The sequence below is a fragment of the Phyllobates terribilis genome, unplaced genomic scaffold, assembly GCF_046119375.1.
Source record: "Phyllobates terribilis strain yellow unplaced genomic scaffold, ASM4611937v1 Scaffold_9__5_contigs__length_417890890, whole genome shotgun sequence".
NCBI lineage: Eukaryota > Metazoa > Chordata > Amphibia > Anura > Dendrobatidae > Phyllobates > Phyllobates terribilis.
Window position 1 is genome coordinate 20,419,049 of NW_027362769.1, and position 25,673 is coordinate 20,444,721.

Here is a 25,673-nt window from a genome sequence, read left to right on the forward strand (position 1 = left end):
AGTACATGGGATTCAGCCAGACTGAGGGAATCTGCCTCTGCACTGACATACAGTGCATGGGATTCAGCCAGACTGAGGGAATCTGCCTCTGCACTGACATACAGTGCATGGGATTCAGCCAGACTGAGGGACTCTACCTCTGTACTGACATACAGTGCATGGGATTCAGCCAGACTGAGGGACTCTACCGCTGCACTGACATACAGTGCACGGGATTCAGCCAGACTGAGGGAATCTGCCTCTGCACTGACATACAGTACATGGGATTCAGCCAGACTGAGGGAATCTGCCTCTGCACTGACATACAGTGCATGGGATTCAGCCAGACTGAGGGAATCAGCTGCTGCACTGACATACAGTGCATGGGATTCAGCCAGACTGAGGAAATCTGCCTCTGCACTGACATACAGTGCATGGGATTCAGCCAGACTGAGGAAATCTGCCTCTGCACTGACATACAGTGCATGGGATTCAGCCAGACTGAGGGAATCTACTTTTGTACTGACACACAGTGCATGGGATTCAGCCAGACTGAGGGAATCTGCCTCTGCACTGACATACAGTGCATGGGATACAGCCAGACTGAGGGACTATGCCGCTGCACTGACATACAGTACATGGGATTCAGCCAGACTGAGGGAATCTGCCTCTGCACTGACATACAGTACATGGGATTCAGCCAGACTAAGGGAATCTGCCTCTGCACTGACATACAGTGCATGGGATTCAGCCAGACTGAGGGAATCTGCCTCTGCACTGATATACAGTGCATTGGATTCAGCCAGACTGAGGGAATCTGCCTCTGCACTGACATACAGTGCATGGGATTCAGCCAGACTGAGGGACTCTACCTCTGTACTGACATACAGTGCATGGGATTCAGCCAGACTGAGGGACTCTACCGCTGCACTGACATACAGTGCATGGGATTCAGCCAGACTGAGGGACTCTACCTCTGTACTGACATACAGTGCATGGGATTCAGCCAGACTGAGGGAATCAGCTGCTGCACTGACATACAGTGCATGGGATTCAGCCAGACTGAGGAAATCTGCCTCTGCACTGACATACAGTGCATGGGATTCAGCCAGACTGAGGAAATCTGCCTCTGCACTGACATACAGTGCATGGGATTCAGCCAGACTGAGGGAATCGGCTGCTGCACTGACATACAGTGCATGGGATTCAGCCAGACTGAGGAAATCTGCCTCTGCACTGACATACAGTGCATGGGATACAGCCAGACTGAGGGACTCTACCGCTGCACTGACATACAGTACTTGGGATTCAGCCAGACTGAGGGAATCTGCCTCTGCACTGACATACAGTGCATGGGATTCAGCCAGACTGAGGGAATCTGCCTCTGCACTGACATACAGTGCATGGGATTCAGCCAGACTGAGGGACTATGCCGCTGCACTGACATACAGTGCATGGGATTCAGCCAGACTGAGGGAATCTACTTCTGTACTGACATACAGTGCATGGGATTCAGCCAGACTGAGGGAATCTGCCTCTGCACTGACATACAGTACATGGGATTCAGCCAGACTGAGGGAATCTGCCTCTGCACTGACATACAGTGCATGGGATACAGCCAGACTGAGGGAATCTACTTCTGTACTGACATACAGTGCATGGGATTCAGCCAGACTGAGGAAATCTGCCTCTGCACTGACATACAGTACATGGGATTCAGCCAGACTGAGGGAATCTGCCTCTGCACTGACATACAGTACATGGGATTCAGCCAGACTGAGGGAATCTGCCTCTGCACTGACATACAGTGCATGGGATTCAGCCAGACTGAGGGAATCTGCCTCTGCACTGACATACAGTGCATGGGATTCAGCCAGACTGAGGGACTCTACCTCTGTACTGACATACAGTGCATGGGATTCAGCCAGACTGAGGGACTCTACCGCTGCACTGACATACAGTGCACGGGATTCAGCCAGACTGAGGGAATCTGCCTCTGCACTGACATACAGTACATGGGATTCAGCCAGACTGAGGGAATCTGCCTCTGCACTGACATACAGTGCATGGGATTCAGCCAGACTGAGGGAATCAGCTGCTGCACTGACATACAGTGCATGGGATTCAGCCAGACTGAGGAAATCTGCCTCTGCACTGACATACAGTGCATGGGATTCAGCCAGACTGAGGAAATCTGCCTCTGCACTGACATACAGTGCATGGGATTCAGCCAGACTGAGGGAATCTACTTTTGTACTGACACACAGTGCATGGGATTCAGCCAGACTGAGGGAATCTGCCTCTGCACTGACATACAGTGCATGGGATACAGCCAGACTGAGGGACTATGCCGCTGCACTGACATACAGTACATGGGATTCAGCCAGACTGAGGGAATCTGCCTCTGCACTGACATACAGTACATGGGATTCAGCCAGACTAAGGGAATCTGCCTCTGCACTGACATACAGTGCATGGGATTCAGCCAGACTGAGGGAATCTGCCTCTGCACTGACATACAGTGCATTGGATTCAGCCAGACTGAGGGAATCTGCCTCTGCACTGACATACAGTGCATGGGATTCAGCCAGACTGAGGGAATCTGCCTCTGCACTGACATACAGTGCATTGGATTCAGCCAGACTGAGGGAATCTGCCTCTGCACTGACATACAGTGCATGGGATTCAGCCAGACTGAGGGACTCTACCTCTGTACTGACATACAGTGCATGGGATTCAGCCAGACTGAGGGACTCTACCGCTGCACTGACATACAGTACATGGGATTCAGCCAGACTGAGGGAATCTGCCTCTGCACTGACATACAGTGCATGGGATTCAGCCAGACTGAGGGAATCAGCTGCTGCACTGACATACAGTGCATGGGATTCAGCCAGACTGAGGAAATCTGCCTCTGCACTGACATACAGTGCATGGGATTCAGCCAGACTGAGGGAATCGGCTGCTGCACTGACATACAGTGCATGGGATTCAGCCAGACTGAGGAAATCTGCCTCTGCACTGACATACAGTGCATGGGATTCAGCCAGACTGAGGGAATCTGCCTCTGCACTGACATACAGTACATGGGATTCAGCCAGACTGAGGGAATCTGCCTCTGCACTGACATACAGTGCATGGGATACAGCCAGACTGAGGGAATCTACTTCTGTACTGACATACAGTGCATGGGATTCAGCCAGACTGAGGGAATCTGCCTCTGCACTGACATACAGTGCATGGGATACAGCCAGACTGAGGGACTATGCCGCTGCACTGACATACAGTACATGGGATTCAGCCAGACTGAGGGAATCGGCTGCTGCACTGACATACAGTGCATGGGATTCAGCCAGTCTGAGGGACTCTACCTCTGTACTGACACACAGTGCATGGGATTCAGCCAGACTAAGGGAATCTGCCTCTGCACTAACATACAGTACATGGGATTCAGCCAGACTGAGGGACTCTACCTCTGTACTGACATACAGTGCATGGGATTCAGCCAGACTGAGGGAATCATCTGCTGCACTGACATACAGTACATGGGATTCAGCCAGACTAAGGGAATCTGCCTCTGCACTAACATACAGTGCATGGGATTCAGCCAGACTAAGGGAATCTGCCTCTGCACTAACATACAGTGCATGGGATTCAGTCAGACTGAGGGAATCATCTGCTGCACTGACATACAGTACATGGGATTCAGCCAGACTGAGGGACTCTACCTCTGCACTGACATACAGTGCATGGGATTCAGCCAGACTGAGGGACTCTACCTCTGCACTGACATACAGTGCATGGGATTCAGCCTGACTGAGGGACTCTACCTCTGTACTGACATACAGTGCATGGGATTCAGGCAGACTGAGGGAATTGGCTGCTGCACTGACATACAGTGCATGGGATTCAGGCAGACTGAGGGACTCTACCGCTGCACTGACATACAGTGCATGGGATTCAGCCAGACTGAGGGACTCTACCTCTTTACTGACATACAGTGCATGGGAGTCAGCCAGACTGAGGGACTCTACCTCTGTACTGACATACAGTGCATGGGATTCAGCCAGACTGAGGGACTCTACCGCTGCACTGACATACAGTGCATGGGATTCAGCCAGACTGACGGACTCTACCTCTGTACTGACATACAGTGCACGGGATTCAGTCAGACTGAGAGACTGTGTCGCTGCTCTGACATACAGTGCATGGGATTACGCCAGACTGAGGAAATCGGCTGCTGCACTGCATACAGCGAATGTGATTCAGCCACACTGAGGGACTGTGTCGCTGCACTGACATACAGTGCATGGGATTCAGCCAGACAGAGGGACTGTGTCGCTGCACTGATATACAGTGCATGGGATTCAGCCAGACAGAGGGACTGTGTCGCTGCACTGACATACAGTGCATGGGATTCAGCCAGACTGAGGGACTCTACCTCTGTACTGACATACAGTGCATGGGATTCAGCCAGGAGCGCGCGCTGTGCTGACTCCGAACCCTCCCTTACAAAGCCGCATTCAGTATCTGTGGAACTGAATATGGATTTGCTTCAGAAACAGCACAGGGGATATCTATTCAAAGACTTTTAAAAGAATTTTATTCAGATTTAATTTATAAGGGATATTTCAAAAATTATTAAAATCACTTCCTCAATATTATGAAATAAAAATTAAAATTACAGTTACGCTTTAATATTATTTATACATTTATGAGGTTACCTAAAATAAATAAGTACGTATGAAATGTATCTACATACAGTACAGACCAAAAGTTTGGACACAACTTCTCATTTAAAGATTTTTCTTTTGCTTTGATGACTGTGACGCGCCCCTGGGCCTGTGTCGCGCTGCGTTGCGCACGCGGGAGCTTACCCGGAGCCGGATCTGTTGAGGGTTGTAGTCTCGTGGCAGTGACCCGGTCCGTGCCCAGGGAGTCAAACTGAGCGGCGATGTATCAGCGGTAGATGTTGGACGACTACGCCACCCGTTGAGTACGGCTAAGGAGCTGCTGCTGCAGGGCAGACCGCTGAGGCCGGTGGTAGAATTGTGCAGCGTGATAGTATAACCCCCAACGGGAGGGGTATGGCCTCAGGGCAGCCGACGTGGATGATGGGGGTAGCAGGAACCACTCGGAGACGGTACGGTGTAGTTCAGGGTCTTTACTGGTGACAAAGATAGACCCTCCCGGAGTACTGGCTAGCGATTGGGGCCTGGTCAGTCCTTGAGCAGATGGGATCTCCCCTGGCCAGGCGGAGTTGTAGGCCTCCCAAACTAACTGTACTCTTCTGGCTACCTTGCTAGAGGCGGGTATAAGTAGCCCACGTCCCTCAGTGTACCGTGTGGTGCTCACCCGTATGGCCGGTGACTCGGGGCCGTCGGGTTTCTTGGCCAGAGGACCTGGAATCCCCTGCCTGACGGATTCTGCTGCTGGGTAGGAGTTAGTCCCCACAGCCTCGGACTCCGGGTCCGGTAAGAAATCTTCTCAGTCAGGGCGAGCTCTGCAGCTGCCAGCCCCTGACTCCTTGTAACACTGCTCCCACAGAGCTCCTGATGTTCTGTTCCTATATTTGCTTCTTTTCTCTGTCTCTACTTCTTCTCTACTCACTAACCCTGCCTCAGCCCTAGGTTTCTATAGGGGAAGTTCTTCCCCTCCCAGGATTGGGCAGGAGGTGTGGCATGCATAGGATTCCTGACCAAGAGACCTCCCACCTGCTCTCAGACATAACATTGCTGTTACTGTGGAAACCAGACCCCTGGGGTGCCACAACTGCTTTGCACACTCTTGGCATTCTCTTGATGAGCTTCAAGAGGTAGTCACCGGAAATGGTCTTCCAACAATCTTGAAGGAGTTCCCAGAGATGCTTAGCACTTGTTGGCCCTTTTGCCTTCACTCTGCGGTCCAGCTCACCCCAAACCATCTCGATTGGGTTCAGGTCTGGTGACTGTGGAGGCCAAGTCATCTGGCGTAGCACCCCATCACTCTCCCTCTTGGTCAAATAGCCCTTACACAGCCTGGAGGTGTGTTTGGGGTCATTGTCCTGTTGAAAAATAAATGATGGTCCAACTAAATGCAAACCGGATGGAATAGCATGCCGCTGCAAGATGCTGTGGTAGCCATGCTGGTTCAGTATGCCTTCAATTTTGAATAAATCCCCATCAGTGTCACCAGCAAAGCACCTCCACACCATCACACCTCCTCCTCCATGCTTCACGGTGGGAACCAGGCATGTAGAGTCCATCCGTTCACCTTTTCTGCGTCGCACAAAGACACGGTGGATGGAACCAAAGATCTCAAATTTGGACTCATCAGACCAAACACAGATTTCCACTGGTCTAATGTCCATTCCTTGTGTTCTTTAGCCCAAACAAGTCTTTTCTGCTTCTTGCCTGTCCTTAGCAGTGGTTTCCTAGCAGCTATTTTACCATGAAGGCCTGCTGCACAAAGTCTCCTCTTAACAGTTGTTGTAGAGATATGTCTGCTGCTAGAATTCTGTGTGGCATTGACCTGGTCTCTAATCTGAGCTGCTGTTAACCTGCGATTTCTGAGGCTGGTGACTCAGATAAACTTATCCTCAGAAGCAGAGGTGACTCTTGGTCTTCCTTTCCTGGAGAGGTCCTCATGTGAGCCAGTTTCTTTCTAGCGCTTGATGGTTTTTGCAACTGCACTTGGGCACACTTTCAAAGTTTGCCCAATTTTTCGGACTGACTGACCTTCATTTCTTAAAGTAATGATAACCACTCGTTTTTCTTTACTTACCTGCTTTTTTCTTGCCATAATACAAATTCTAACAGTCTATTCAGTAGGACTATCAGCTGTGTATCCACCAGACGCCTGCACAACACAACTGATGGTCCCAACCCCATTTATAAGGCAAGAAATCCCACTTACTAAACGTGACAGGGCAGACCTATGAAGTGAAAACCATTTCCGGTGACTACCTCTTGAAGCTCATCAAGAGAATGCCAAGAGTGTGCAAAGCAGTCATCAAAGCAAAAGCTGGCTACTTTGAAGAACCAAGAATATAAGACATATTTTCAGTTGTTTCACACTTTTTTGTTAAGTATATAATTCATAGTTTTGACGCCTTCAGTGTGAATGTACAATTTTCATAGTCAAGAAAATACAGAAAAATCTTTAAATGAGAAGGTGTGTCCAAACTTTTGGTCTGTACTGTATATGTTATTTAATAATGTAATAAGTCTCAGTCAGTTTCAGATGTTTTTTTTTTCTAGAAGTCCTATAATTCTTTCTGATTTTGGCCACGTTCACACGCTCAGTATTTGGTCAGTATTTTACCTCAGTATTTGTAAAACCTGGAGTGGAACAATCAGAGGAAAAGTATAATAGAAACACGTCATCACTTCTGGATTTATCACCCACTCCTAGTTTTGGATTACAAATTCTGAGGTAAAATACTGACCAAATACTGAATGTGTGAACGTGGCCTTATTGTGATTTCATCGCCAGGTATATCTGTAATAAAGAAAAGTGAATGTAAGAATTTGGTATGTTTGTAGCAATATTGCTTTTAATTTAGACATAGAATAGCCGGAGATAACATTGTATAATATGTGCTACATTGCTTCACAGTGTTGTTTATCTTACTGCTGTATTCCTAAAAGTGGATATGTCTCCAGATTTCACAATACAAACTGCACACATTATTACATAGATCTCTTAGACCTGAAAACACTGGTGTCCTTAGTTTGAACATCCTTATGCGAATCACTGTATAATCCTGATATTAGAGGGTTATTCCCATCCTTAGAATGGATCCCCAAACCAGGCCTTTGCATAGCCCCATCTGAAGGGTGCAGTGGCTCCATTTTTTCTTCATGGGACTGCTGGAAAATGTACTTGGCTTTCTTCAGCTGTCCCATATAGAATAATGATCAGTGGTCCACATGTCCGGACAATGCTCCATTCAATAGGTATGTCAGAACCCCATTCTCAGGATCCGTGGCGGTCAGACCCACACCAATTAGCAAGGTACCACCTATCCAAATGATTGTGGGAATATCTAAAGATGACAATTTTATGATTCCAGGAAAAGGTTGGATAACCTCATGAGTGCGGGCATAGTCTCCTCCTGCCCAGCCTGACAGCTGCAGCTTGTACTGAGCAGTCTGAGATTTCAGCAGCAGAGAAGTTGCGACTCAAGCATAGACTGAGTTCACACTTTCAAAAAGGATTATAGCCATTCTAATATAAATTCTCAAAATAAGTAAGTACACCAACCTCATCAGATCTAACACATTTATTTAATGATGTGTGCAGTTTGTATTGTGAAATCAGGTGATGGATCAGCTTTAATTATTCATTATATTACTTTTCAATACATCTCAGCATATTCCTATCTGTCAGTCCATTGTTTGATAAGAATATCATACTTTAGATTGGATAGCTGGATAGAGGCTGATCACCAACCAAATACAAGTTGATTTTTATCATATTTAATTACTTAAGTGATTGAATATTCCTGATTCCAAATATTCTTTGCTTTTTATTCCAAAGGGGGGACTATGTTAGCACTACGCTTCGAGAAAAGGAGTTTGACCCAAAAGGAAGAAGACAATCCTCATCTTTAGATGACCTGGTAAAAATCAACATCTAACTTTTAGGACATGTTCACACAGAGTTTTTCTTATGTGAATTCTTCTGGCTGAGAAATCTATATAAAAAAATGCTTTAAAAACTATGTTTTTGGCATGATTTTTTGGAGTGTATTGGATATAGATTCTGTGTATGTAGCAGCTCCAGTTAATACAGAAATCTAATTTGGATTGTTTTTCCAAGCAGAATAACATGAAAAATTGACATGTTTGGAAAAAAAGCACGTGGAAAGAAATTGTATCAGTGCAGATAATATATTGTACCCATAAATTTGTATTTTTATGTAAAAAAAAAATAACCAAAAAAAGTACACATTTGATATCACCACGTCCAAAACAATGCTATTTCATCATAACTCCAAGAAGTGAAGCAAAATGTGATCAAAAAGGGAAACGTAAATATAAATGGTATTGTTGAAAACGTCTTCTTGTCCCTCAGAAAGCAAGCTGCCAAAAAGCTCCATCAGTGGAAAAATAAAAAAGTTGTAGTTCTCAGTAAAAAAGCCATTCAAAAATAATTATTTATTGTGTAAAAGCGCCAAAACATAAAAAACTATATAAATATGGTAACGCTGTAATCATATTGACCTGAAGAATAAAGCTGCCTTATCAAGTTTACCAAACGCGGAACAGCATAAACCCCCAACACCCCCCCCAAAAAAAATCCTGAATTTTTGTTTTTTGTTCATTCTGCCTCCCAAGAATTAGAATAGAAAGCAATCAAAAACTTTTATGTGCAAGAAAATGGTACCGATAAAAACAAAAACCCATCCCGCAAAACAAAAAACAAGCCCTCACATGACTCTATCGGCAGAAGTATGGAAAGATTATAGCTCTCAAAACATGGTGAGTTTTTGCAATAAAAAGTGTTTTTTAGTGTGTGACAGCTGCCAAACATAAAAAACAATATAAATCTGGAAGCACTGTAATCGCACTGACCTGAAGAATAAAGTCCTCTAATCAATTCTACTGCATGAGGAACGGCGTAAAAAATAAATAAAACAAATTCTTCACCTTCTGTTGATTTGTTCATTTTGCCTCCCAAAGCTTGCAGTAAGACTCAGCTCACATTTATCCTGCGCTCACACCAGAGTTTCCGTGTAAATCTCTGAATTACGTGATTCAGACGGAATCCCCGACGGAAAATTCCCTATAATGAGGCAGACGGAGACACTGTGCATGCAAGGCATAAGAGATATGTAGCTCACCACGCCGCTGTAATCATCAGCTCCGGTCGGAGATTCCCTGGAGGGAGCTAGTCCTGCAGGTGATGGCTGCCGTATGCAACAAGGAAGGAGGGGGGAGGAACGTAATCCAGCATCACTGTCTAAGTAAAAGCGGATGGTGATGCTGGATTACGTCCCCCCCCCCTCCTTCCTTGTTACACTGTGCATGCAGTCTGGCCTATGATCCGGCGGTTTCCATCTATTTAGGCGTGCATTAAAGCGCAGTCTGCCACACTTTTGTGCACTTCTGAAAAGAAGGACAACTTGGAACAGAGGACAAATGGAGTCCAGAGTAACTCTGCCGCCTCATTATAGTGAATGGTTCCCTCGAGAGTTTCATCTGAATCACATCACTCGGAGACTTAGATGGAAACCCAAAAGTAAGTGGTCAGCTTGGAGCGCACGATAAATGTGATTCCAAATGTTATGTAAAATGTTCCCAACAAAAACTTCAAATCAATCCACAAAAAAGTCCCCACTCAGGTCCGTCATCTGTTAACGGAAATATAGGGGACTTCCACATTACTGGTAGTACAAAGGCTCCGGGAAAGCGAAATTGCCCCTTGCCCCCCAAAAAGAAATTTAGCAAATTCTGCTCTCCCAAATCCAAATGCCCCCCTCCCTTCTGAACCCCAGTGTGCCTAAACCACATTTAACATCCAAATGTTTGGCATTTCTGTAGCGATGAGAGCCCGCTTAATTTATGGGTGCATGTCTCCAGAAGCATGAGTGGGGCACTGCAACGTACTGGTGACTTCAATGTACTGGGGACTTCAAGGTATTGGGGACTACAGTGGCAGACCCAGTTTGCAATTTTCACTCAGTAATATCTACTGCTGCCTAACAAAAAAAATATGTTTCAAAAATTGTGCTGTTGTAAAGTAGACATGTGGGAAATGTTATTTATTAACAGTTTTGTGCGACATAATTCTCTGGTTTAATGGCATAAAAAATAAAATGTGAAAATTGCTAATTTTTCTACATTTTTGCCAAATTTCGGATATTTTAAAAAATAAATGCAAGTCATATAAAGACATTTTACCAATATCATGAAGTACAATATGTCATGAGAAAACAATCTCAGAATCAGTGGGATCCATTGAAACATTCCAGAATTATTACCACCAAGTGACACTAGTCAGAATTCTAAAATTTGGCCTGTTGATGAAGGTGAAAATAGGCTTGGGGTGTGAAGGGGTAAATTACCTCTTCAGGCTATGGGCCAGACAGTGATCTGCATAAGAATCTGCATCCAGAGATTATTTTAAATAAAAAGTGCAGTTACCAGTGTGAAACATGTAACTAACAGAACAGTAGAACTGAACTTTGTCTTCTTGCAAACACATTTTTTGCAGCTCTTTGAGCTCTGCTGTATTGCAACACTGGTTGCTTGTGAGATGAAGGAAGAGCACTGAGAGGAACCTACAGATGTGTCAGTTAGACTATGGCCCCACTATCAGTATTTAATCAGTATTCGGTCAGTAATTTTTCTCAGGAGTGGTAATAAGAGAAACAAGTTCAGTGCGCAAAAAATGAGCTCTCATCCAGCCCCAGATCCTGAGAAATGGAAACACTGCTGGTCTCGGAAAGTGGCAACATTTTTTTTTCATACAATTTCAGATTTTTTTTTTCCACCACTTAAAATAAGAAGAAGCTATAAATGTTTGTTATCTGGTTACTTTTACTGACCTGGAGAACAATATTGGCAGGTCAGTTTTAGCATGCAGTGAACATGGTAAATAAAAAACCCAAAATACAATTGTGGAATTGCACTTCTTTTGCAATTTCACCGCAGTTTTTTTTTCCATTTTCCAGCACACTATAAGGTAAAATGAATTGTGTCATTCAAAACTGCAACTCATCCCGCAAATAACAAGCCCTCATACGGGCTATACTGATGGAAAAATAAAAAGTTATGGCTCTGGGAAGAAGGGGAGCAAAAAACAAAAGCAAAAAAACAGAGGGTCGTGATTGCAACCGAACCCGTGAGGGTGAAGGGTCCGCTGGCGCCCACACAAACTACAGCTGGTTGTGTATCTTCGGATGCACATTTAGCTGAAGTGTATTGTGGTGCAGAGACCCGTCAGTCCGAGTGTGGCAATAAATGCTGCCAGACAATCAGAGGCCAGCAACTGACGTCAGCGTGCATGTGACTGGGGGCACATGGCAGTGACGTCATGCGCTCCTTCGCCTGAAGTCAGCTGCTGGCTTCAGAAGAGGACCCCATGTGGCGGGGGAGTGGATGGGAGGTGAGTATAATTGTTTATTTTTTCTATGCATTAAAGAACAGTGGCAGAACGGGGGACATATATACCGTGATGGGGGATATATATACCAGGATGAGGCCCAGGATAAGGGACACATATACCAGGATGGGGCCCAGGATAAGGGACAAATATACCAGGATTGGGCATTTATATATACCAGGATGGGGCCAAGGATGAGGGATATATGCCAGGATGGGGGATATACAGTATATAGCAGGATGGGGAACATAGATACCAGGATGGCGGATATATACCAGGATTGGGCCCATGATAAGGGACCCATATACCAGGATTGGGTATACAGTATATATACACTGCTCAAACAAATAAAGGGAACACTTAAACAACAGAATATAACTCCAAGTAAATCAAACTTCTGTGAAATCAAACTGTCCACTTAGGAAGCAACACTGATTGACAATCAATTTCACATGCTGTTGTGCAAATGGAATAGACAATAGATGGAAATTATTGGCAATTATCAAGACACCCTCAATAAAGGAGTGCTTCGGCAGGTAGGGACCACAGACCACATCTCAGTACCAAAGCTTTCTTGCTGATGTTTTGTTCACTTTTGAATGTCGGTTGTGCTTTCACACTCGTGGTAGCATGAGACGGACTCTACAACCCACAGAAGTTGCTCAGGTAGTGCAGCTCATCCAGGATGGCACATCAATGTGAGCTGTGGCAAGAAGGTTTGCTGTGTCTGTCAGCGTAGAGTCCAGAGGCTGGAGGCGCTACCAGGAGACAGGCCAGTACATCAGGAGACGTGGAGGGGGCCGTAGGAGGGCAACAACCCAGCAGCAGGACTGCTACCTCCGCCTTTGTGCAAGGAGGAACAGTAGGAGCACTGCCAGAGCCCTGCACTGCCAGAGCCCTGCAAAATGACCTCCAGCAGTCCAAAAATGTGCATGTGTCTGCACAAACGGTTAGAAACTCACTCCATGAGGGTGGTATGAGGGCCCGACATCCACAGATCGGGGTTGTGCTTGTGGCGCCCCTGAGGGTTCAGTCGCCACAGAGGTACTACACCTCACCCAGAGGTGTGGCATCTCCTTCTCTCAGGTAAGGATGGAGTACTGCCCGGGACCCCAACACCTGCACTCAACACTACACTACTCCAGGCCGGCTGGAGGCGCATTATGCACTTCTTCTGCTGCCCCGTCCCTAGCTGGAGTGGGGGGAACCAAAAGTGAGGGGGAACCAAGTAGTGGGTGTGGGTGGAGGACGCAGAATAGGGGAGCACTTGTCAGGAGTAATATAGATAGGGAAGCCATCATGTGTAGGGGTGGATTCAGTGAGAGAGAAGAGGAGAGGAGCAGTCTGAGGAGCAGAGTCTCTTCAGGAGCTCTGCTCCAGACTGGGGCCTAGTAAAAGAGGCCCAAGAGTGAGAGGGGAGCGGAGGAGAAAGGCTCCAGTAACAGAAGGGATCCCAGGGGGTACGGTGAGTGCAGGACGGCACCCGTACGCCCGAATCTGCCAGGCGTCAGAGGGATCAGGCCACAAGAAGGGAACCGGTCCCTGGACTAGCCGAGTTACTTTACGTCTCAGCTAGAAAACCAGAGGCTTCTGCACTTTCAAGGTGCAGTTGCCACATCCGCACCTAAGCCGCCGAAAAGGGCACCAAGCCAGGTCCAGGAACTTCAAGTTGCCCAGAGGGATCTCAAGGTACCCGATCGGGACTTTGTGTGGCGGGGCGCAGGGCAGGAGGGAGAAGACTCGGCGCGGGAAGTCGGCTAAGAAAGGAACATACAGAGAGGGGTCCCGTTAAGTGCTCTTGAGATACTTGAGGGTGTGCTGAACCCCTGCCTGGTAAACTCAGCGCGATGTGGGAGACTGTCAGCTATCTAGTGCTACCTGAGGAACCTGAATAACTGTGAGTAAACTCGTATGACTGCACCCCACTGTTTCTGTCAGTTATTTCTACCACGCTATCGCTCCTGAACTACAACGCCCTGCATCACCATCTGCACCTACACTGCCCTGGAGCTGTGCTCTGCCTGTGGAGAGCCGCACCAACCCAGCTGCCCTAACACCTGCTCCAGAGGTCTACAGCAGCGTCGGTACCCATTACCGGGAACCACAGGTAGCGTCACGAGTCAAAACTAATATTCATCCCATCAAGTGACAACCCCCTTTTTAAGAGTGACCCCAGGGTACGGGCCCGGGAGCCGACTGCCGTGACATCCCAAGAAGGTAAAGGCCCGGGTACGGAGTCCCCCATATTCCCCTGGGCGAGTCATTCTCACAGCCAAACACCGTGCAGGACGCTTGGCATTTGCCACAGAACACCAGGATTGGCAAAGTCGCCACTGGCGCCCTGTGCTCTTTACAGATGAAAGCAGGTTCACACTGATCACATGTGACAGACGTGGCAGAGTCTGCGGACGCCGTGGAGAGCGATCTGCTGCCTGCAACATCCTTCAGCATGACCGGTTTGGCAGTGGGTCAGTAATGGTGTGGGGTGGCATTTCTTTGGAGGGCCGCACAGCCCTCCATGTGCTCGCCAGAGGTAGCCTGACTGCCATTAGATACTGAGATGAGATCCTCAGACCCCTTGTGAGACCATATGCTGGTGCGGTTGGCCCTGAGTTCCTCCTAATGCAGGACAATGCCAAACCTCATGTGGCTGGAGTGTATCAACAGTTCCTGCAAGATGAAGGCATTGGAGCTATGGACTGGCCCGCCCTTTCCCCAGACCTGAATCCAATTGAGCACATCTGGGACATCATGTCTCGCTCCATCCACCAACGTCACGTTGCACCACAGACTGTCCAGGAGTTGGCGGATGCTTTAGTCCAGGTCTGGGAGGAGATCCCACAGGAGACCATCCCAACCTCATCAGGAGCATGCCCAGGCATTGTAGGAAGGTCATACAGTTACATGGAGGCCACACACAATACTGAGCCTCATTTTGACTTGTTTTAAGGACATTACATCAAAGTTAGATCAGCCTGTAGTGTGTTTTTCCACTTTAATTTTGGGGGTGACTCCAAATCCAGGCCTCCATTTGTTAATAAATTTGATTTCCATTGATGGTTTTTGTGTGATTTTGTCATCAGCGCATTCAATTTTGTACAGAACTAAGTATTCAATGAGAATATTTCATTCATTCCGATCTAGGATGTGTTATTTGAGTGTTTCCTTTTTTTTTGAGCAGTGTATATTAGGATGGGGCCCAGGATGGGGTATATATATATCAGGATGCTGTTCAGTATAACGGACATATATACCAGGATGGAGGATATACATTTACTAGAATGGGGCCAGGAAGGGTAACATAAATACCAGGATGGAGGACATATATATACCAGGATGGGACCCAGGATAAGGGACATATATACCAGCATGGGGGATATATACCAGGCTGGGGAATATAGATACCAGGATGGGGGATATATGCCAGGATGGTGCCCAGGATAAGAGATATACAGTGGGTACAGAAAGTATTCAGACCCCTTTAAATTTTTCACTCTTTGTTTCATTGCAGCCAACTGGTAAATTCTAAAAAGTTCATTTTTTTTCTCATTAAAGTACACTCTGCACCCCATCTTGACTGAAAAAAAGCTGAAATGTAGAAATGTTTGCAAATTTCTTAAAAAAGAAAAACTGAAATATCACATGGACATAAGTATTCAGACCCTTTGCTCAGACACTCATATTTAACCGCTTCCCGACCGCACACTGTATATAAACGTCGGCGCTGCCTGGGCTCTGTACAGCGCCGACGTTTATAAATGGTCGGTGGTCCCGCAGTGCTCAGGACCCCCAGGGTCCTGCAAGCGCTGCGAGTGAGGTGAAGAGCAGTAGCTCTGACAGGGGACATCATCGGGACCTGATTGGATCAGATCCCAATGATGTTAACCCTTTGCTATCTTCTAGATGCCGTGATCCATAACGATCGCGACATTTAGAAGATAGTGAGAGGAGAGGGGGTCATCCAATCACCTTTCCGACGGCCCCTGTGATGCCAGATAATACCTGGTGTTGTCATGGCAGCTGGAGGTCACATGACCACCTCCGCTTCTGCTATGCATGGTTTCCTGCTAGGCTCAGCCAGCAGCTGAAGTCTAGCAGGAGACAGACAGTGTGAAACTGTCAGCTGAGCTCTCATGCAATGCAATACATGTCTATTACATTGCATGAGAACAGTGATTAGAAAAATAAAAATTGAAGTCCCATACAGGGACTAAGTAAAAATGTAAAAAAAAATCTAAAAATGTTTTTAAACTGTTAAAAAAAATCACAAAATAAAAAAAAATATTAACCCAATGAATCTGTATATTTATGCAAAAACAAAAAAGTACACACATTTGGTATCGCCACGTCCGGAACAACCCGATCTATAAAACTGTCCCACTAATTAACCCCTTCTGTGCACACCGTAAAAAAAAAAAAAAAAAATGGAGCAAAAAACTATGCTTTTTCATCATATCGCCAAACAAAAAGTGGAATAAAATGCTATAAAAAAGGAAATAAAAATAATACCGCTGAAAACGTCATCTTGTCTCGCAAAAAAAAAAGCCGCCATATAGCTCCATCAGCCGAAAAATATAAAAGTTATAGCTCTCAGAATAAAGCGATGCAAAATAAATTATTTTTTCTATAAAAAAGAAATTCAGAAAATCTTGTGCTCCCAAATCCAAATGCCTCCCTCCCTTCTGAGCCCCACAATGTGCCTAAACTACATTTAGGGTCCACATGTTTGGCATTCCTGTAGCGATGAGAGCTTGCCTAATTTACAGATGCATGTCTACAGAAACATGAGCTGGGCACAACGTACTGGTCACTACAGCATACTGGTCTCTTCAACAACAGTTTGAAATTTTCACTCAGCAACATCCACTGCTGCTTGTTTCTGGAAAAGACCCATGGAGTCAAAATTATCACTACACCTGTAGGTAAATTCCCAAAGGAGTATAATTTCAAAAATGTGGTCACTTGAGGGGGGATTCTGCTCTTCTAGCACTTAGGGGCTGTGTATATGGAGTCCCCAAACTATTCTACAATAATTTGTTCTCCAAGAGTCAAATAGCGCTCAGTCCCTCCCAGGTCTTGCCATATGGGGTATTGCGACGTTTAGAAAAAATTGTGTGACACATTTTGGCACCAGTTTTACCCATTGCCCTGTGTGAAAATGTAAAATTTGAGGCTAAAACTATTTTTTTGTGGTAAAGATATAATTATTTTTTCTTCACTGCCCAATGGTATAAATTAAAAAATTAAAAAATACTCACTACTTTCCTAGATGAATTCCTTGGGAGTTGTAGTTTACAAAATGGGGTCACTTGTGAGGGTTCTGCTGTTTCGGCATGTCAGCGACTCTTCAAATGTGACATGGTCTCAGCAACCTATCCCAGCCAACATAGAGCTCCTTTCTCTTCCAAGGCCTGCCATGTGCCAAAGCAGGAGTTTTCCACCACATATGGGGTATTGGCGTACTCAGGAGAAATTGCACAACAAATTTCATGGTGCAATTTCTCCTGTTACCCTTATGATAATGCAAAATTGGGGGATGAAAAACATTTTTGTGGGAAAAATGTGAAAATTTTATTTTTTCGGCTCAATATTATAAACTTCTGTGAAGCACCTGTAGGTTCAAGGTGCTCACCACACATCTAGATAAGTTCCCTAAGCGGTCTAGTTTCCAAAATGGTGTCACTTGTGGGGGGGTTTCCACTGTTTAGGCACATTATGGACTCCCCAAATGCGACATGGCGTCCGCTAATTATTCAAACAAATTTTACATTCAAAAAGTCAAATGGCGCTCCTTCCCTTCCGAACCCTGATGTGCGCCCAAACAGTGGTTTTCCCTCACATATGGGGTATCAGCATGCTCAAGAGAAAGTGCACTACAAATTGTGTAGTCCATTTTTCCTGTTACCCTTGTGAAAATAAAAAAAATGGGGTCTAAGGTAACATTTTTGTGAAAAAAAGTTAAATGTTAATTGTTTTCTTCCACATTCCAAAAATTCCAGTGAAGCACCTAAAGGGTTAATAAACTTCTTGAATGTGGTTTTGAGCACCTTGAGGGGTGAAGTTTTTATAATGGTGTCACATTTGGGTATTTTCTTTCACAAAGTCCCCTCAAAGTCACTTCAAATAAGATGTGGTCCTAAAAAAATGGTTTTGTAAATTTTGTTGGAAAAATTAGAAATCGCTGGTCAAATTTAACCCCTATAGCTTCCTAACAAAAAAAAATTTGGGTTCCAAAATTGTGCTGACGTAAAGTAGACATGTGGGAAATGTTATTTATTAACTATTTTGTGTGACATATCTCTCTGATTTAAGGGCATGAAAATTCAAAGTTTGAAAATTGCAAAATTTTCTAAATTTTCACCAAATTTCCGTTTTTTTCACAAATAAACGCAAGTCATATCAAAGAAATGTTACCACTGTCATGAAGTACAATATGTCATGAAAAAACAATCTCAGAATCAGGGGGATCCGTTGAAGCGTTCCAGAGCTACAGTTAGGTCCATATATATTTGGACAGAGACAACATTTTTCTAATTTTGGTTCTAGACATTACCACAATGAATTTTAAACAAAACAATTCAGATGCAGTTGAAGTTCAGACTTTCAGCTTTCATTTGAGGGTATGCACATTAAAATTGGATGAAGGGTTTAGGAGTTTCAACTCCTTAACATGTGCCATCCTGTTTTAAAGGTACCAAAAGTAATTGGACAATTGACTCCAAGGCTATTTCATGGACAGGTGTCCCTTTATGTAATTCTCAATTAAGCAGATAAAAGGCCTGGCGTTGATTTGAGGTGTGGTGCTTGCATTTGGAAGGTTTTGGTGTGAAACATGCGGTCAAAGGAGCTCTCCATGCAGGTGAAACAAGCCATCCTTAAGCTGCGAAAACAGAAAAAAACCCATCCGAGAAATTGCTACAATATTAGGAGTGGCAAAATCTACAGCTTGGTACATCCTGAGAAAGAAAGAAAGCACTGGTGAACTGATCAATGCAAAAAGACCTTGGCGCCCACGGAAGACAACAGTGGTGGATGATCGCAGAATAATCTCCATGGTGAAGAGAAACCCCTTCACAACAGCCAACCAAGTGAACAACACTCTCCAGGAGGTAGGCGTATCAATATCCAAATCTACCATAAAGAGAAGACTGCATGAAAGTAAATACATAGGGTTCACTGCACTTTGCAAGCCACTCATAAGCATCAAGAATAAAAAGGCTAGACTGGACTTTGCTAAAAAACATCTAAAAAAGCCAGCACAGTTCTGGAAGAACATTCTTTGGACAGATGAAACCAAGATCAACCTCTACCAGAATGATGGAAAGGGAAAAGTATGGCGAAGGCGTGGTACAACTCATGATCCAAAGCATACCACATCATCTGTAAAACATGGAGGAGGCAGTGTGATGGCTTGGGCATGCGTGGCTTCCAGTGGGACTGGGTCACTAGTGTTTATTGATGATGTGACACAGGACAGAAGCAGCCGAATGAATTCTGATGTATTCAGAGCCATACTGTGTGCTCAGATCCAGCCAAATGCAGCCAAACTGATTGGTCGTCGTTTCATACTACAGATGGACAATGACCCAAAACATAAAGCCAAAGCAACCCAGGAGTTTATTAAAGCAAAGAAGTGGAATATTCTTGAATGGCCAAGTCAGTCACCTGATCTCAACCCAATTGAGCATGCATTTCACTTGTTAAAGACTAAACTTCAGACAGAAAGGTCCACAAACAAACAGCAACTGAAAACCACCGCAGCGAAGGCCTGGCAGAGCATCAAAAAGGAGGAAACACAGCGTCTGGTGATGTCCATGAGTTCAAGACTTCAGGCAGTCATTGCCAACAAAGGGTTTTCAACCAAGTACTAGAAATGAACATTTTATTTACAATTATTTAATCTGTCCAATTACTTTTGGTCCCTTTAAAAACAGGGTGGGACCTGTTAAGGAGCTGAAACTCCTAAACCCTTCATCCAATTTTAATGTGGATATCCTCAAATGAAAGCTTCAACTGCATCTGAATTGTTTTGTTTAAAATTGATTGTGGTAATGTCTAGAACCAAAATTAGAAAAATGTTGTCTCTGTCCAAATATATATGGACCTCACTGTATTACCTCATAAAGTGACAGTGATCAGAATTGAAAAAATTGGCCTGGTCACGAAGGCGAAGACAGGCTCTGGCTTGAAAGTGTTAAATCACATGCTGTCCATTTCCTTGTGATCCTCCTTGAGATGGTTCTACTCCTTCATTGGAGTCCAGCTGTGTTTAATTAAACTGATAGGACTTGATTTGGAAAGGCACACACCTGTCTATATAAGACCTCACAGCTCACAGTATGTCAGACCAAATGAGAATCATGAGCTCAAAGGAACTGCCCAAGGAGCTCAGAGACAGAATTGTTTCAAGGTACATATCCAGTTACAAAAGAATTTCTGCATTACTCAAGGTTCCTAAGAGCACAGTGGCCTCCATAATCCTTAAATAGAAGACATCTGGGACCACCAGAAGTCTTCCTAGACCTGGCCGTCCAGCCAAGCTGAGCAATCGTGGGAGAAAAGCCTTGGTGAGAGAGGTAAAGAAGAACCCAAAGATCACTGTGGCTGAGCTCCAGAGATGCAGTAGGGAGATGGGAGAAAGTTCCACAAAGTCAACTATCACTGCAGCCCTCCACCATTTGGGCCTTTATGGCAGAGCGCCCGACGGAAGCCTCTCCTCAGTGCAAGACATATGAAAGCCTGCATAGAGTTTGCTCAAAATCACATGAAGGACTCCCACACTATGAGAAATAAGATTCTCTGGTCTGATGAGATGAAGATAGAACTTTTTGGTGATAATTCTAAGCTGTATGTGTGTAGAAAACCAGGTACTGCTCATCACCTGCCCAATACAATCCCAACAGTGAAACATTGTGGTGGCAGCATCATGCTATGGGGGGTGTTTTTCAGCTGCAGGGACAGGACGACTGGTTGCAATTGAAGGAAACATGAATGCGGTCAAGTACAGAGATATCCTGGATGAAAACCTCTTCCAGAGTGCTCTGAACCTCAGACTTGGCCGAAGGTTCACCTTCCAACAAGACAATGACCCTAAACACACAGCTAAAATAACGAAGGAGTGGCTGCAGAACAACTCTGTGACCATTCTTGACTGGTCCAGCCAGAGCCCTGACCTAAATCCAATTGAGCATCTCTGGAGAGACCTGAAAATGGCTGTTCACCAACGTTCACCATCCAACCTGATGGAACTGGAGAGGATCTGCAAGGAAGAATGGCAGAGGATCCCCAAATCCAGGTGTGAAAAACTTGTTGAATCATTCCCAAGAAGACTCATGGCTGTACTAGCTCAAAAGGGTGCTTCTACTCAATACTGAGCAAAGGGTCTGAATACTTATGACTATGTGATATTTCAGTTTTTCTTTTTTAATAAATTGGCAAAAATGTCTACATTTCTGTTTTTTTTCCAGTCAACATGGGGTGCAGAGTGTACTTTAATGAGAAAAAAATGAACTTTTTAGAATTTACCAATTGGCTGCAATGAAACATAGAGTGAAAAATTTAAAGGGGTCTGAATACTTTCCGTACCCACTGTATATACCATGATGGGGAATATACAGTATATACTATGATGGGGAATATATATACCAGGATGGGGCCCAAGGTAATGGACATATACAGTACAGACCAAAAGTTTGGACACACCTTCTCATTTAAAGATTTTTCTGTATTTTCATGACTATGAAAATTGTACATTCACACTGAAGGCATCAAAACTATGAATTAGCACATGTGGAATTATATGCTTAACAAAAAAGTGTGAAACAACTGAAAATATGTCTTATATTCTAGGTTCTTCAAAGTAGCCACCTTTTGCTTTGATGACTCCTTTGCACAATCTTGGCATTCTCTTGATGAGCTTCAAGAGGTAGTCACCGGAAATGGTTTTCACTTCACAGGTGTCCCCTGTCAGGTTTAATAAGTGGGATTTCTTGCCTTATAAATTGGGTTGGGACCATCAGTTGTGTTGTACAGAAGTCTGGTGGATACACAGCTGATAGTCCTACTGAATAGACTGTTAGAATTTGTATTATGGCAAGAAAAAAGCAGCTAAGTAAAGAAAAACGAGTGGCCATCATTACTTTAAGAGATGAAGGTCAGTCAGTGCGAAAAATTGGGCAAACTTTGAAAGTGTCCCCAAGTGCAGTTGCAAAAACCATCAAGCGCTACAAAGAAACTGGCTCACATGAGGACCGCCCCAGGAAAGGAAGACCAAGAGTCACCTCTGCTTCTGAGGATAAGTTTATCCGAGTCACCAGCCTCAAAAATCGCAGGTTAACAGCAGCTCAGATTAGAGACCAGGTCAATGCCACACAGAGTTCTAGCAGCAGACACATCTCTTCAACAACTGTTAAGAGGAGACTTTGTGCAGCAGGCCTTCATGGTAAAATAGCTGCTAGGAAACCACTGCTAAGGACAGGCAGCAAGCAGAATAGAATTGTTTGGGCTAAAGAACACAAGGAATGGACATTAGACCAGTGGAAATCTGTGCTTTGGTCTGATGTGTCCAAATTTGAGATCTTTGGTTCCAACCACCGTGTCTTTGTGCGACGCAGAAAAGGTGAACGGATGGACTCTACATGCCTTGTTCCCACTGTGAAGCATGGAGGAGGAGGTGTGATGGTGTGGGGGTGCTTTGCTGGTGACACTGTTGGGGATTTATTCAAAATTGAAGGCATACTGAACCAGCATGGCTACCACAGCATCTTGCAGCGGCATGCTATTCCATCCGGTTTGTGTTTAGTTGGACCATCATTTTTTTTTCAACAGGACAATGACCCCAAACACACCTCCAGGCTGTGTAAGGGCTATTTGACCAAGAAGGAGAGTGATAGGGTGCTATGCCAGATGACCTGGCCTCCACAATCAACAGACCTGAACCCAATCGAGATGGTTTGGGGTGAGCTGGACCGCAGAGTGAAGGCAGAATGGCCAACAAGTGCTAAGCATCTCTGGGAACTCCTTCAAGATTGTTGGAAGACCATTTCCGGTGACTACCTCTTGAAGCTCATCAAGAGAATGCCAAGAGTGTGCAAAGCAGTCATCAAAGCAAAAGGTGGCTACTTTGAAGAACCTAGAATATAAGACATATTTTCAATTGTTTCACACTTTTTTGTTAAGTATATAATTCCACATGTGTTAATTCATAGTTTTGATGCCTTCAGTGTGAATGTACAATTTTCATAGTCATGAAAATACAGAAAAATCTTTAAATGAGAAGGTGTATCCAAACTTTTGGTCTGTACTGTATATTCCAGGATGAGGGATATACAGTTGAAACCAGAAGTTTACATACACTATATAAAAAGACACGTATGCATGTTTTTCTCAATATCTGACATGAAATCAGAATAAGCCTTTCCTGTTTAGGTTAATTAGGAATACCATAATTTTTAATATTTGACAAATGCCAGAATTATGAGAGAAAGAGAGAATGTTTTAAGGCATTTTTATTACTTACTGCTAAGACAAAAGTTTACATACACTAAGATTACTATGTCTTTAAACAATTCTAGACTGCCCATATGATGATGTCATGTGTTTGGAAGCTTCTGATGTTAATTAGAGACACACCTGTGGATGTATTTTAATACACACCTGAAACACACGGCATCATGGGAAAGTCTAAAGAAATCAGCCAAGATATCAGGAAAAGGATTGTGGACTTGCACAAGTCTGGCTCATCCTTGGGAACAATTTCAAGATATCTGAAGGTGCCTCATTCATCTGTACAAACAATTATATGCAAGTACAAACAAGATGGGAATGTCCAGCCATCATACCGCTCAGGAAGGAGACGGGTTCCGTGTCCCAGAGATGAACGTGCTTTGGTCCAACATGTGAATATCAACCCAAGGACAAAAGCAAAAGACCTTATGAAGATGATGGCAGAATCTGGTAAGATTGTGTCAATATACACAGTGAAACGAGTACTGCATCAACATGGGCTGAAAGGCCACTCTGCCAGGCAGAAGCCATTACTCCAAAAGAAACATAAAAAAGACAGAGATAGATTAATGTTTGCAAATGCACACAGACACAAAGACCTTATTTTTTGCAGATAAAAAGACAGTCCTGTGGTCTGATGAAACTAAAATTGAACTAGCTGGGCATTATGACCATTGATGCATTTGGAGGAAAAACGGAGAAGATTGGAAGCCTAAAAACACTATCCCAACTGTGAAACACGGGAGTGGCAGCATCATGTTGTGGGGTTATTTTGCTGCAGGAGTGACTCGTGCACTTCACAAAATAGATGGCATCATGAGAATAGAAGATTATGTGGCAATACTGAAGTAACATCTCAAGACATCAGCCAGGAAGTTAAAGCTTGGGCGGAAATGGGTCTTCCAAATGGACAATGACCCAAAGCATATTGCCAAAATGGTAACAAAGTGGCTTAAGAATAACAAAGTCAATGTTTTGGAGTGGCCATCACAAAGCCCTGATCTCAATCCTATTGAAAATTTATGGGCAAAGCTGAAATGGCAGGTGTGAGCAAGGGAACCTACAAACCTGGATCAGTTACACCAGTTTGTCAGGAGGAATGGGCCCAAATTGTGACCAACTATTGTGAGAAGCTTGTGGAAGGATATCCCAAACGTTTGACCCAAGTCATTCAGTTTAAGGGCAATGGTGCCAAATACTAATGAAATGTATGTGAACTTTTGACTTTGTAGTAAGTAATAAAAATGCCTTAAAACATTCTCTCTCTCTCATTATTCTGGCATTTGGCAAATATTAAAAACTATGGTAATCCTAATTGACCTAAAACGGGGAAAAGTTTATTCTGATTTCATGTCAGATATTGAGAAAAATATGCATAAGTGTCTTTTTAGATAGTGTATGTAAACTTCTGGTTTCAACTGTATATACCAGGATGGGGCCCAGGATAAGGGACATACATACCATGATGGGAGATATATATACTAGGATGGGGCCAAGAAGGGGAACATAAATGCCAAGATGAAGGACATATACAGTAAATACCAGAATGGGGCCAGGATGAGGTTCATACAATACAGACCAAAAGTTTGGACACATCTTCTCATTTAAAGATTTTTCTGTGTTTTCATGACTATGAAAATTGTACATTCACACTGAAGGCATCAAAACTATGAATTAACACATGTGGAATTATATACTTAACAATAAAGTGTGAAACAACTGAAAATATGTCTTATATTCTAGGTTCTTCAAAGTAGCCACCTTTTGCTTTGATGACTGCTTTGCACACTCTTGGCATTCTCTTGATGAGCTTCAAGAGGTAGTCACCGGAAATGGTTTTTACTTCACAGGTGTGCCCTGTCAGGTTTAATAAGTGGGATTTCTTGCCTTATAAATGGGGTTGGGACCATCAGTTGTGTTGTGCAGAAGTCTGGTGGATACACAGCTGATAGTACTACTAAATAGACTGTTAGAATTTATATTATTGTAAGAAAAATGCAGCTAAGTAAAGAAAAATGATTGGCCATCATTACTTTAAGAAATGAAGGTCAGTCAGTGCGAAAAATTGGGAAAACTTTGAAAGTGTTCCCAAGTGCAGT

At 44.3% G+C, this 25,673-nt stretch overlaps 1 protein-coding gene across 1 annotated transcript in view; it reads left to right on the plus strand.

Moving 5' to 3' along the window:
* CUNH2orf80 (chromosome unknown C2orf80 homolog) overlaps window positions 1–25,673 on the plus strand; it is a 394,484-nt gene that overhangs the window by 71,252 nt on the left and 297,559 nt on the right. The window contains exon 3 of the mRNA XM_073645572.1: window positions 8,500–8,581. Within this exon, the coding sequence (XP_073501673.1) occupies window positions 8,500–8,581 (82 nt within the window). The remainder of the gene's footprint in view (window positions 1–8,499; window positions 8,582–25,673) is intronic.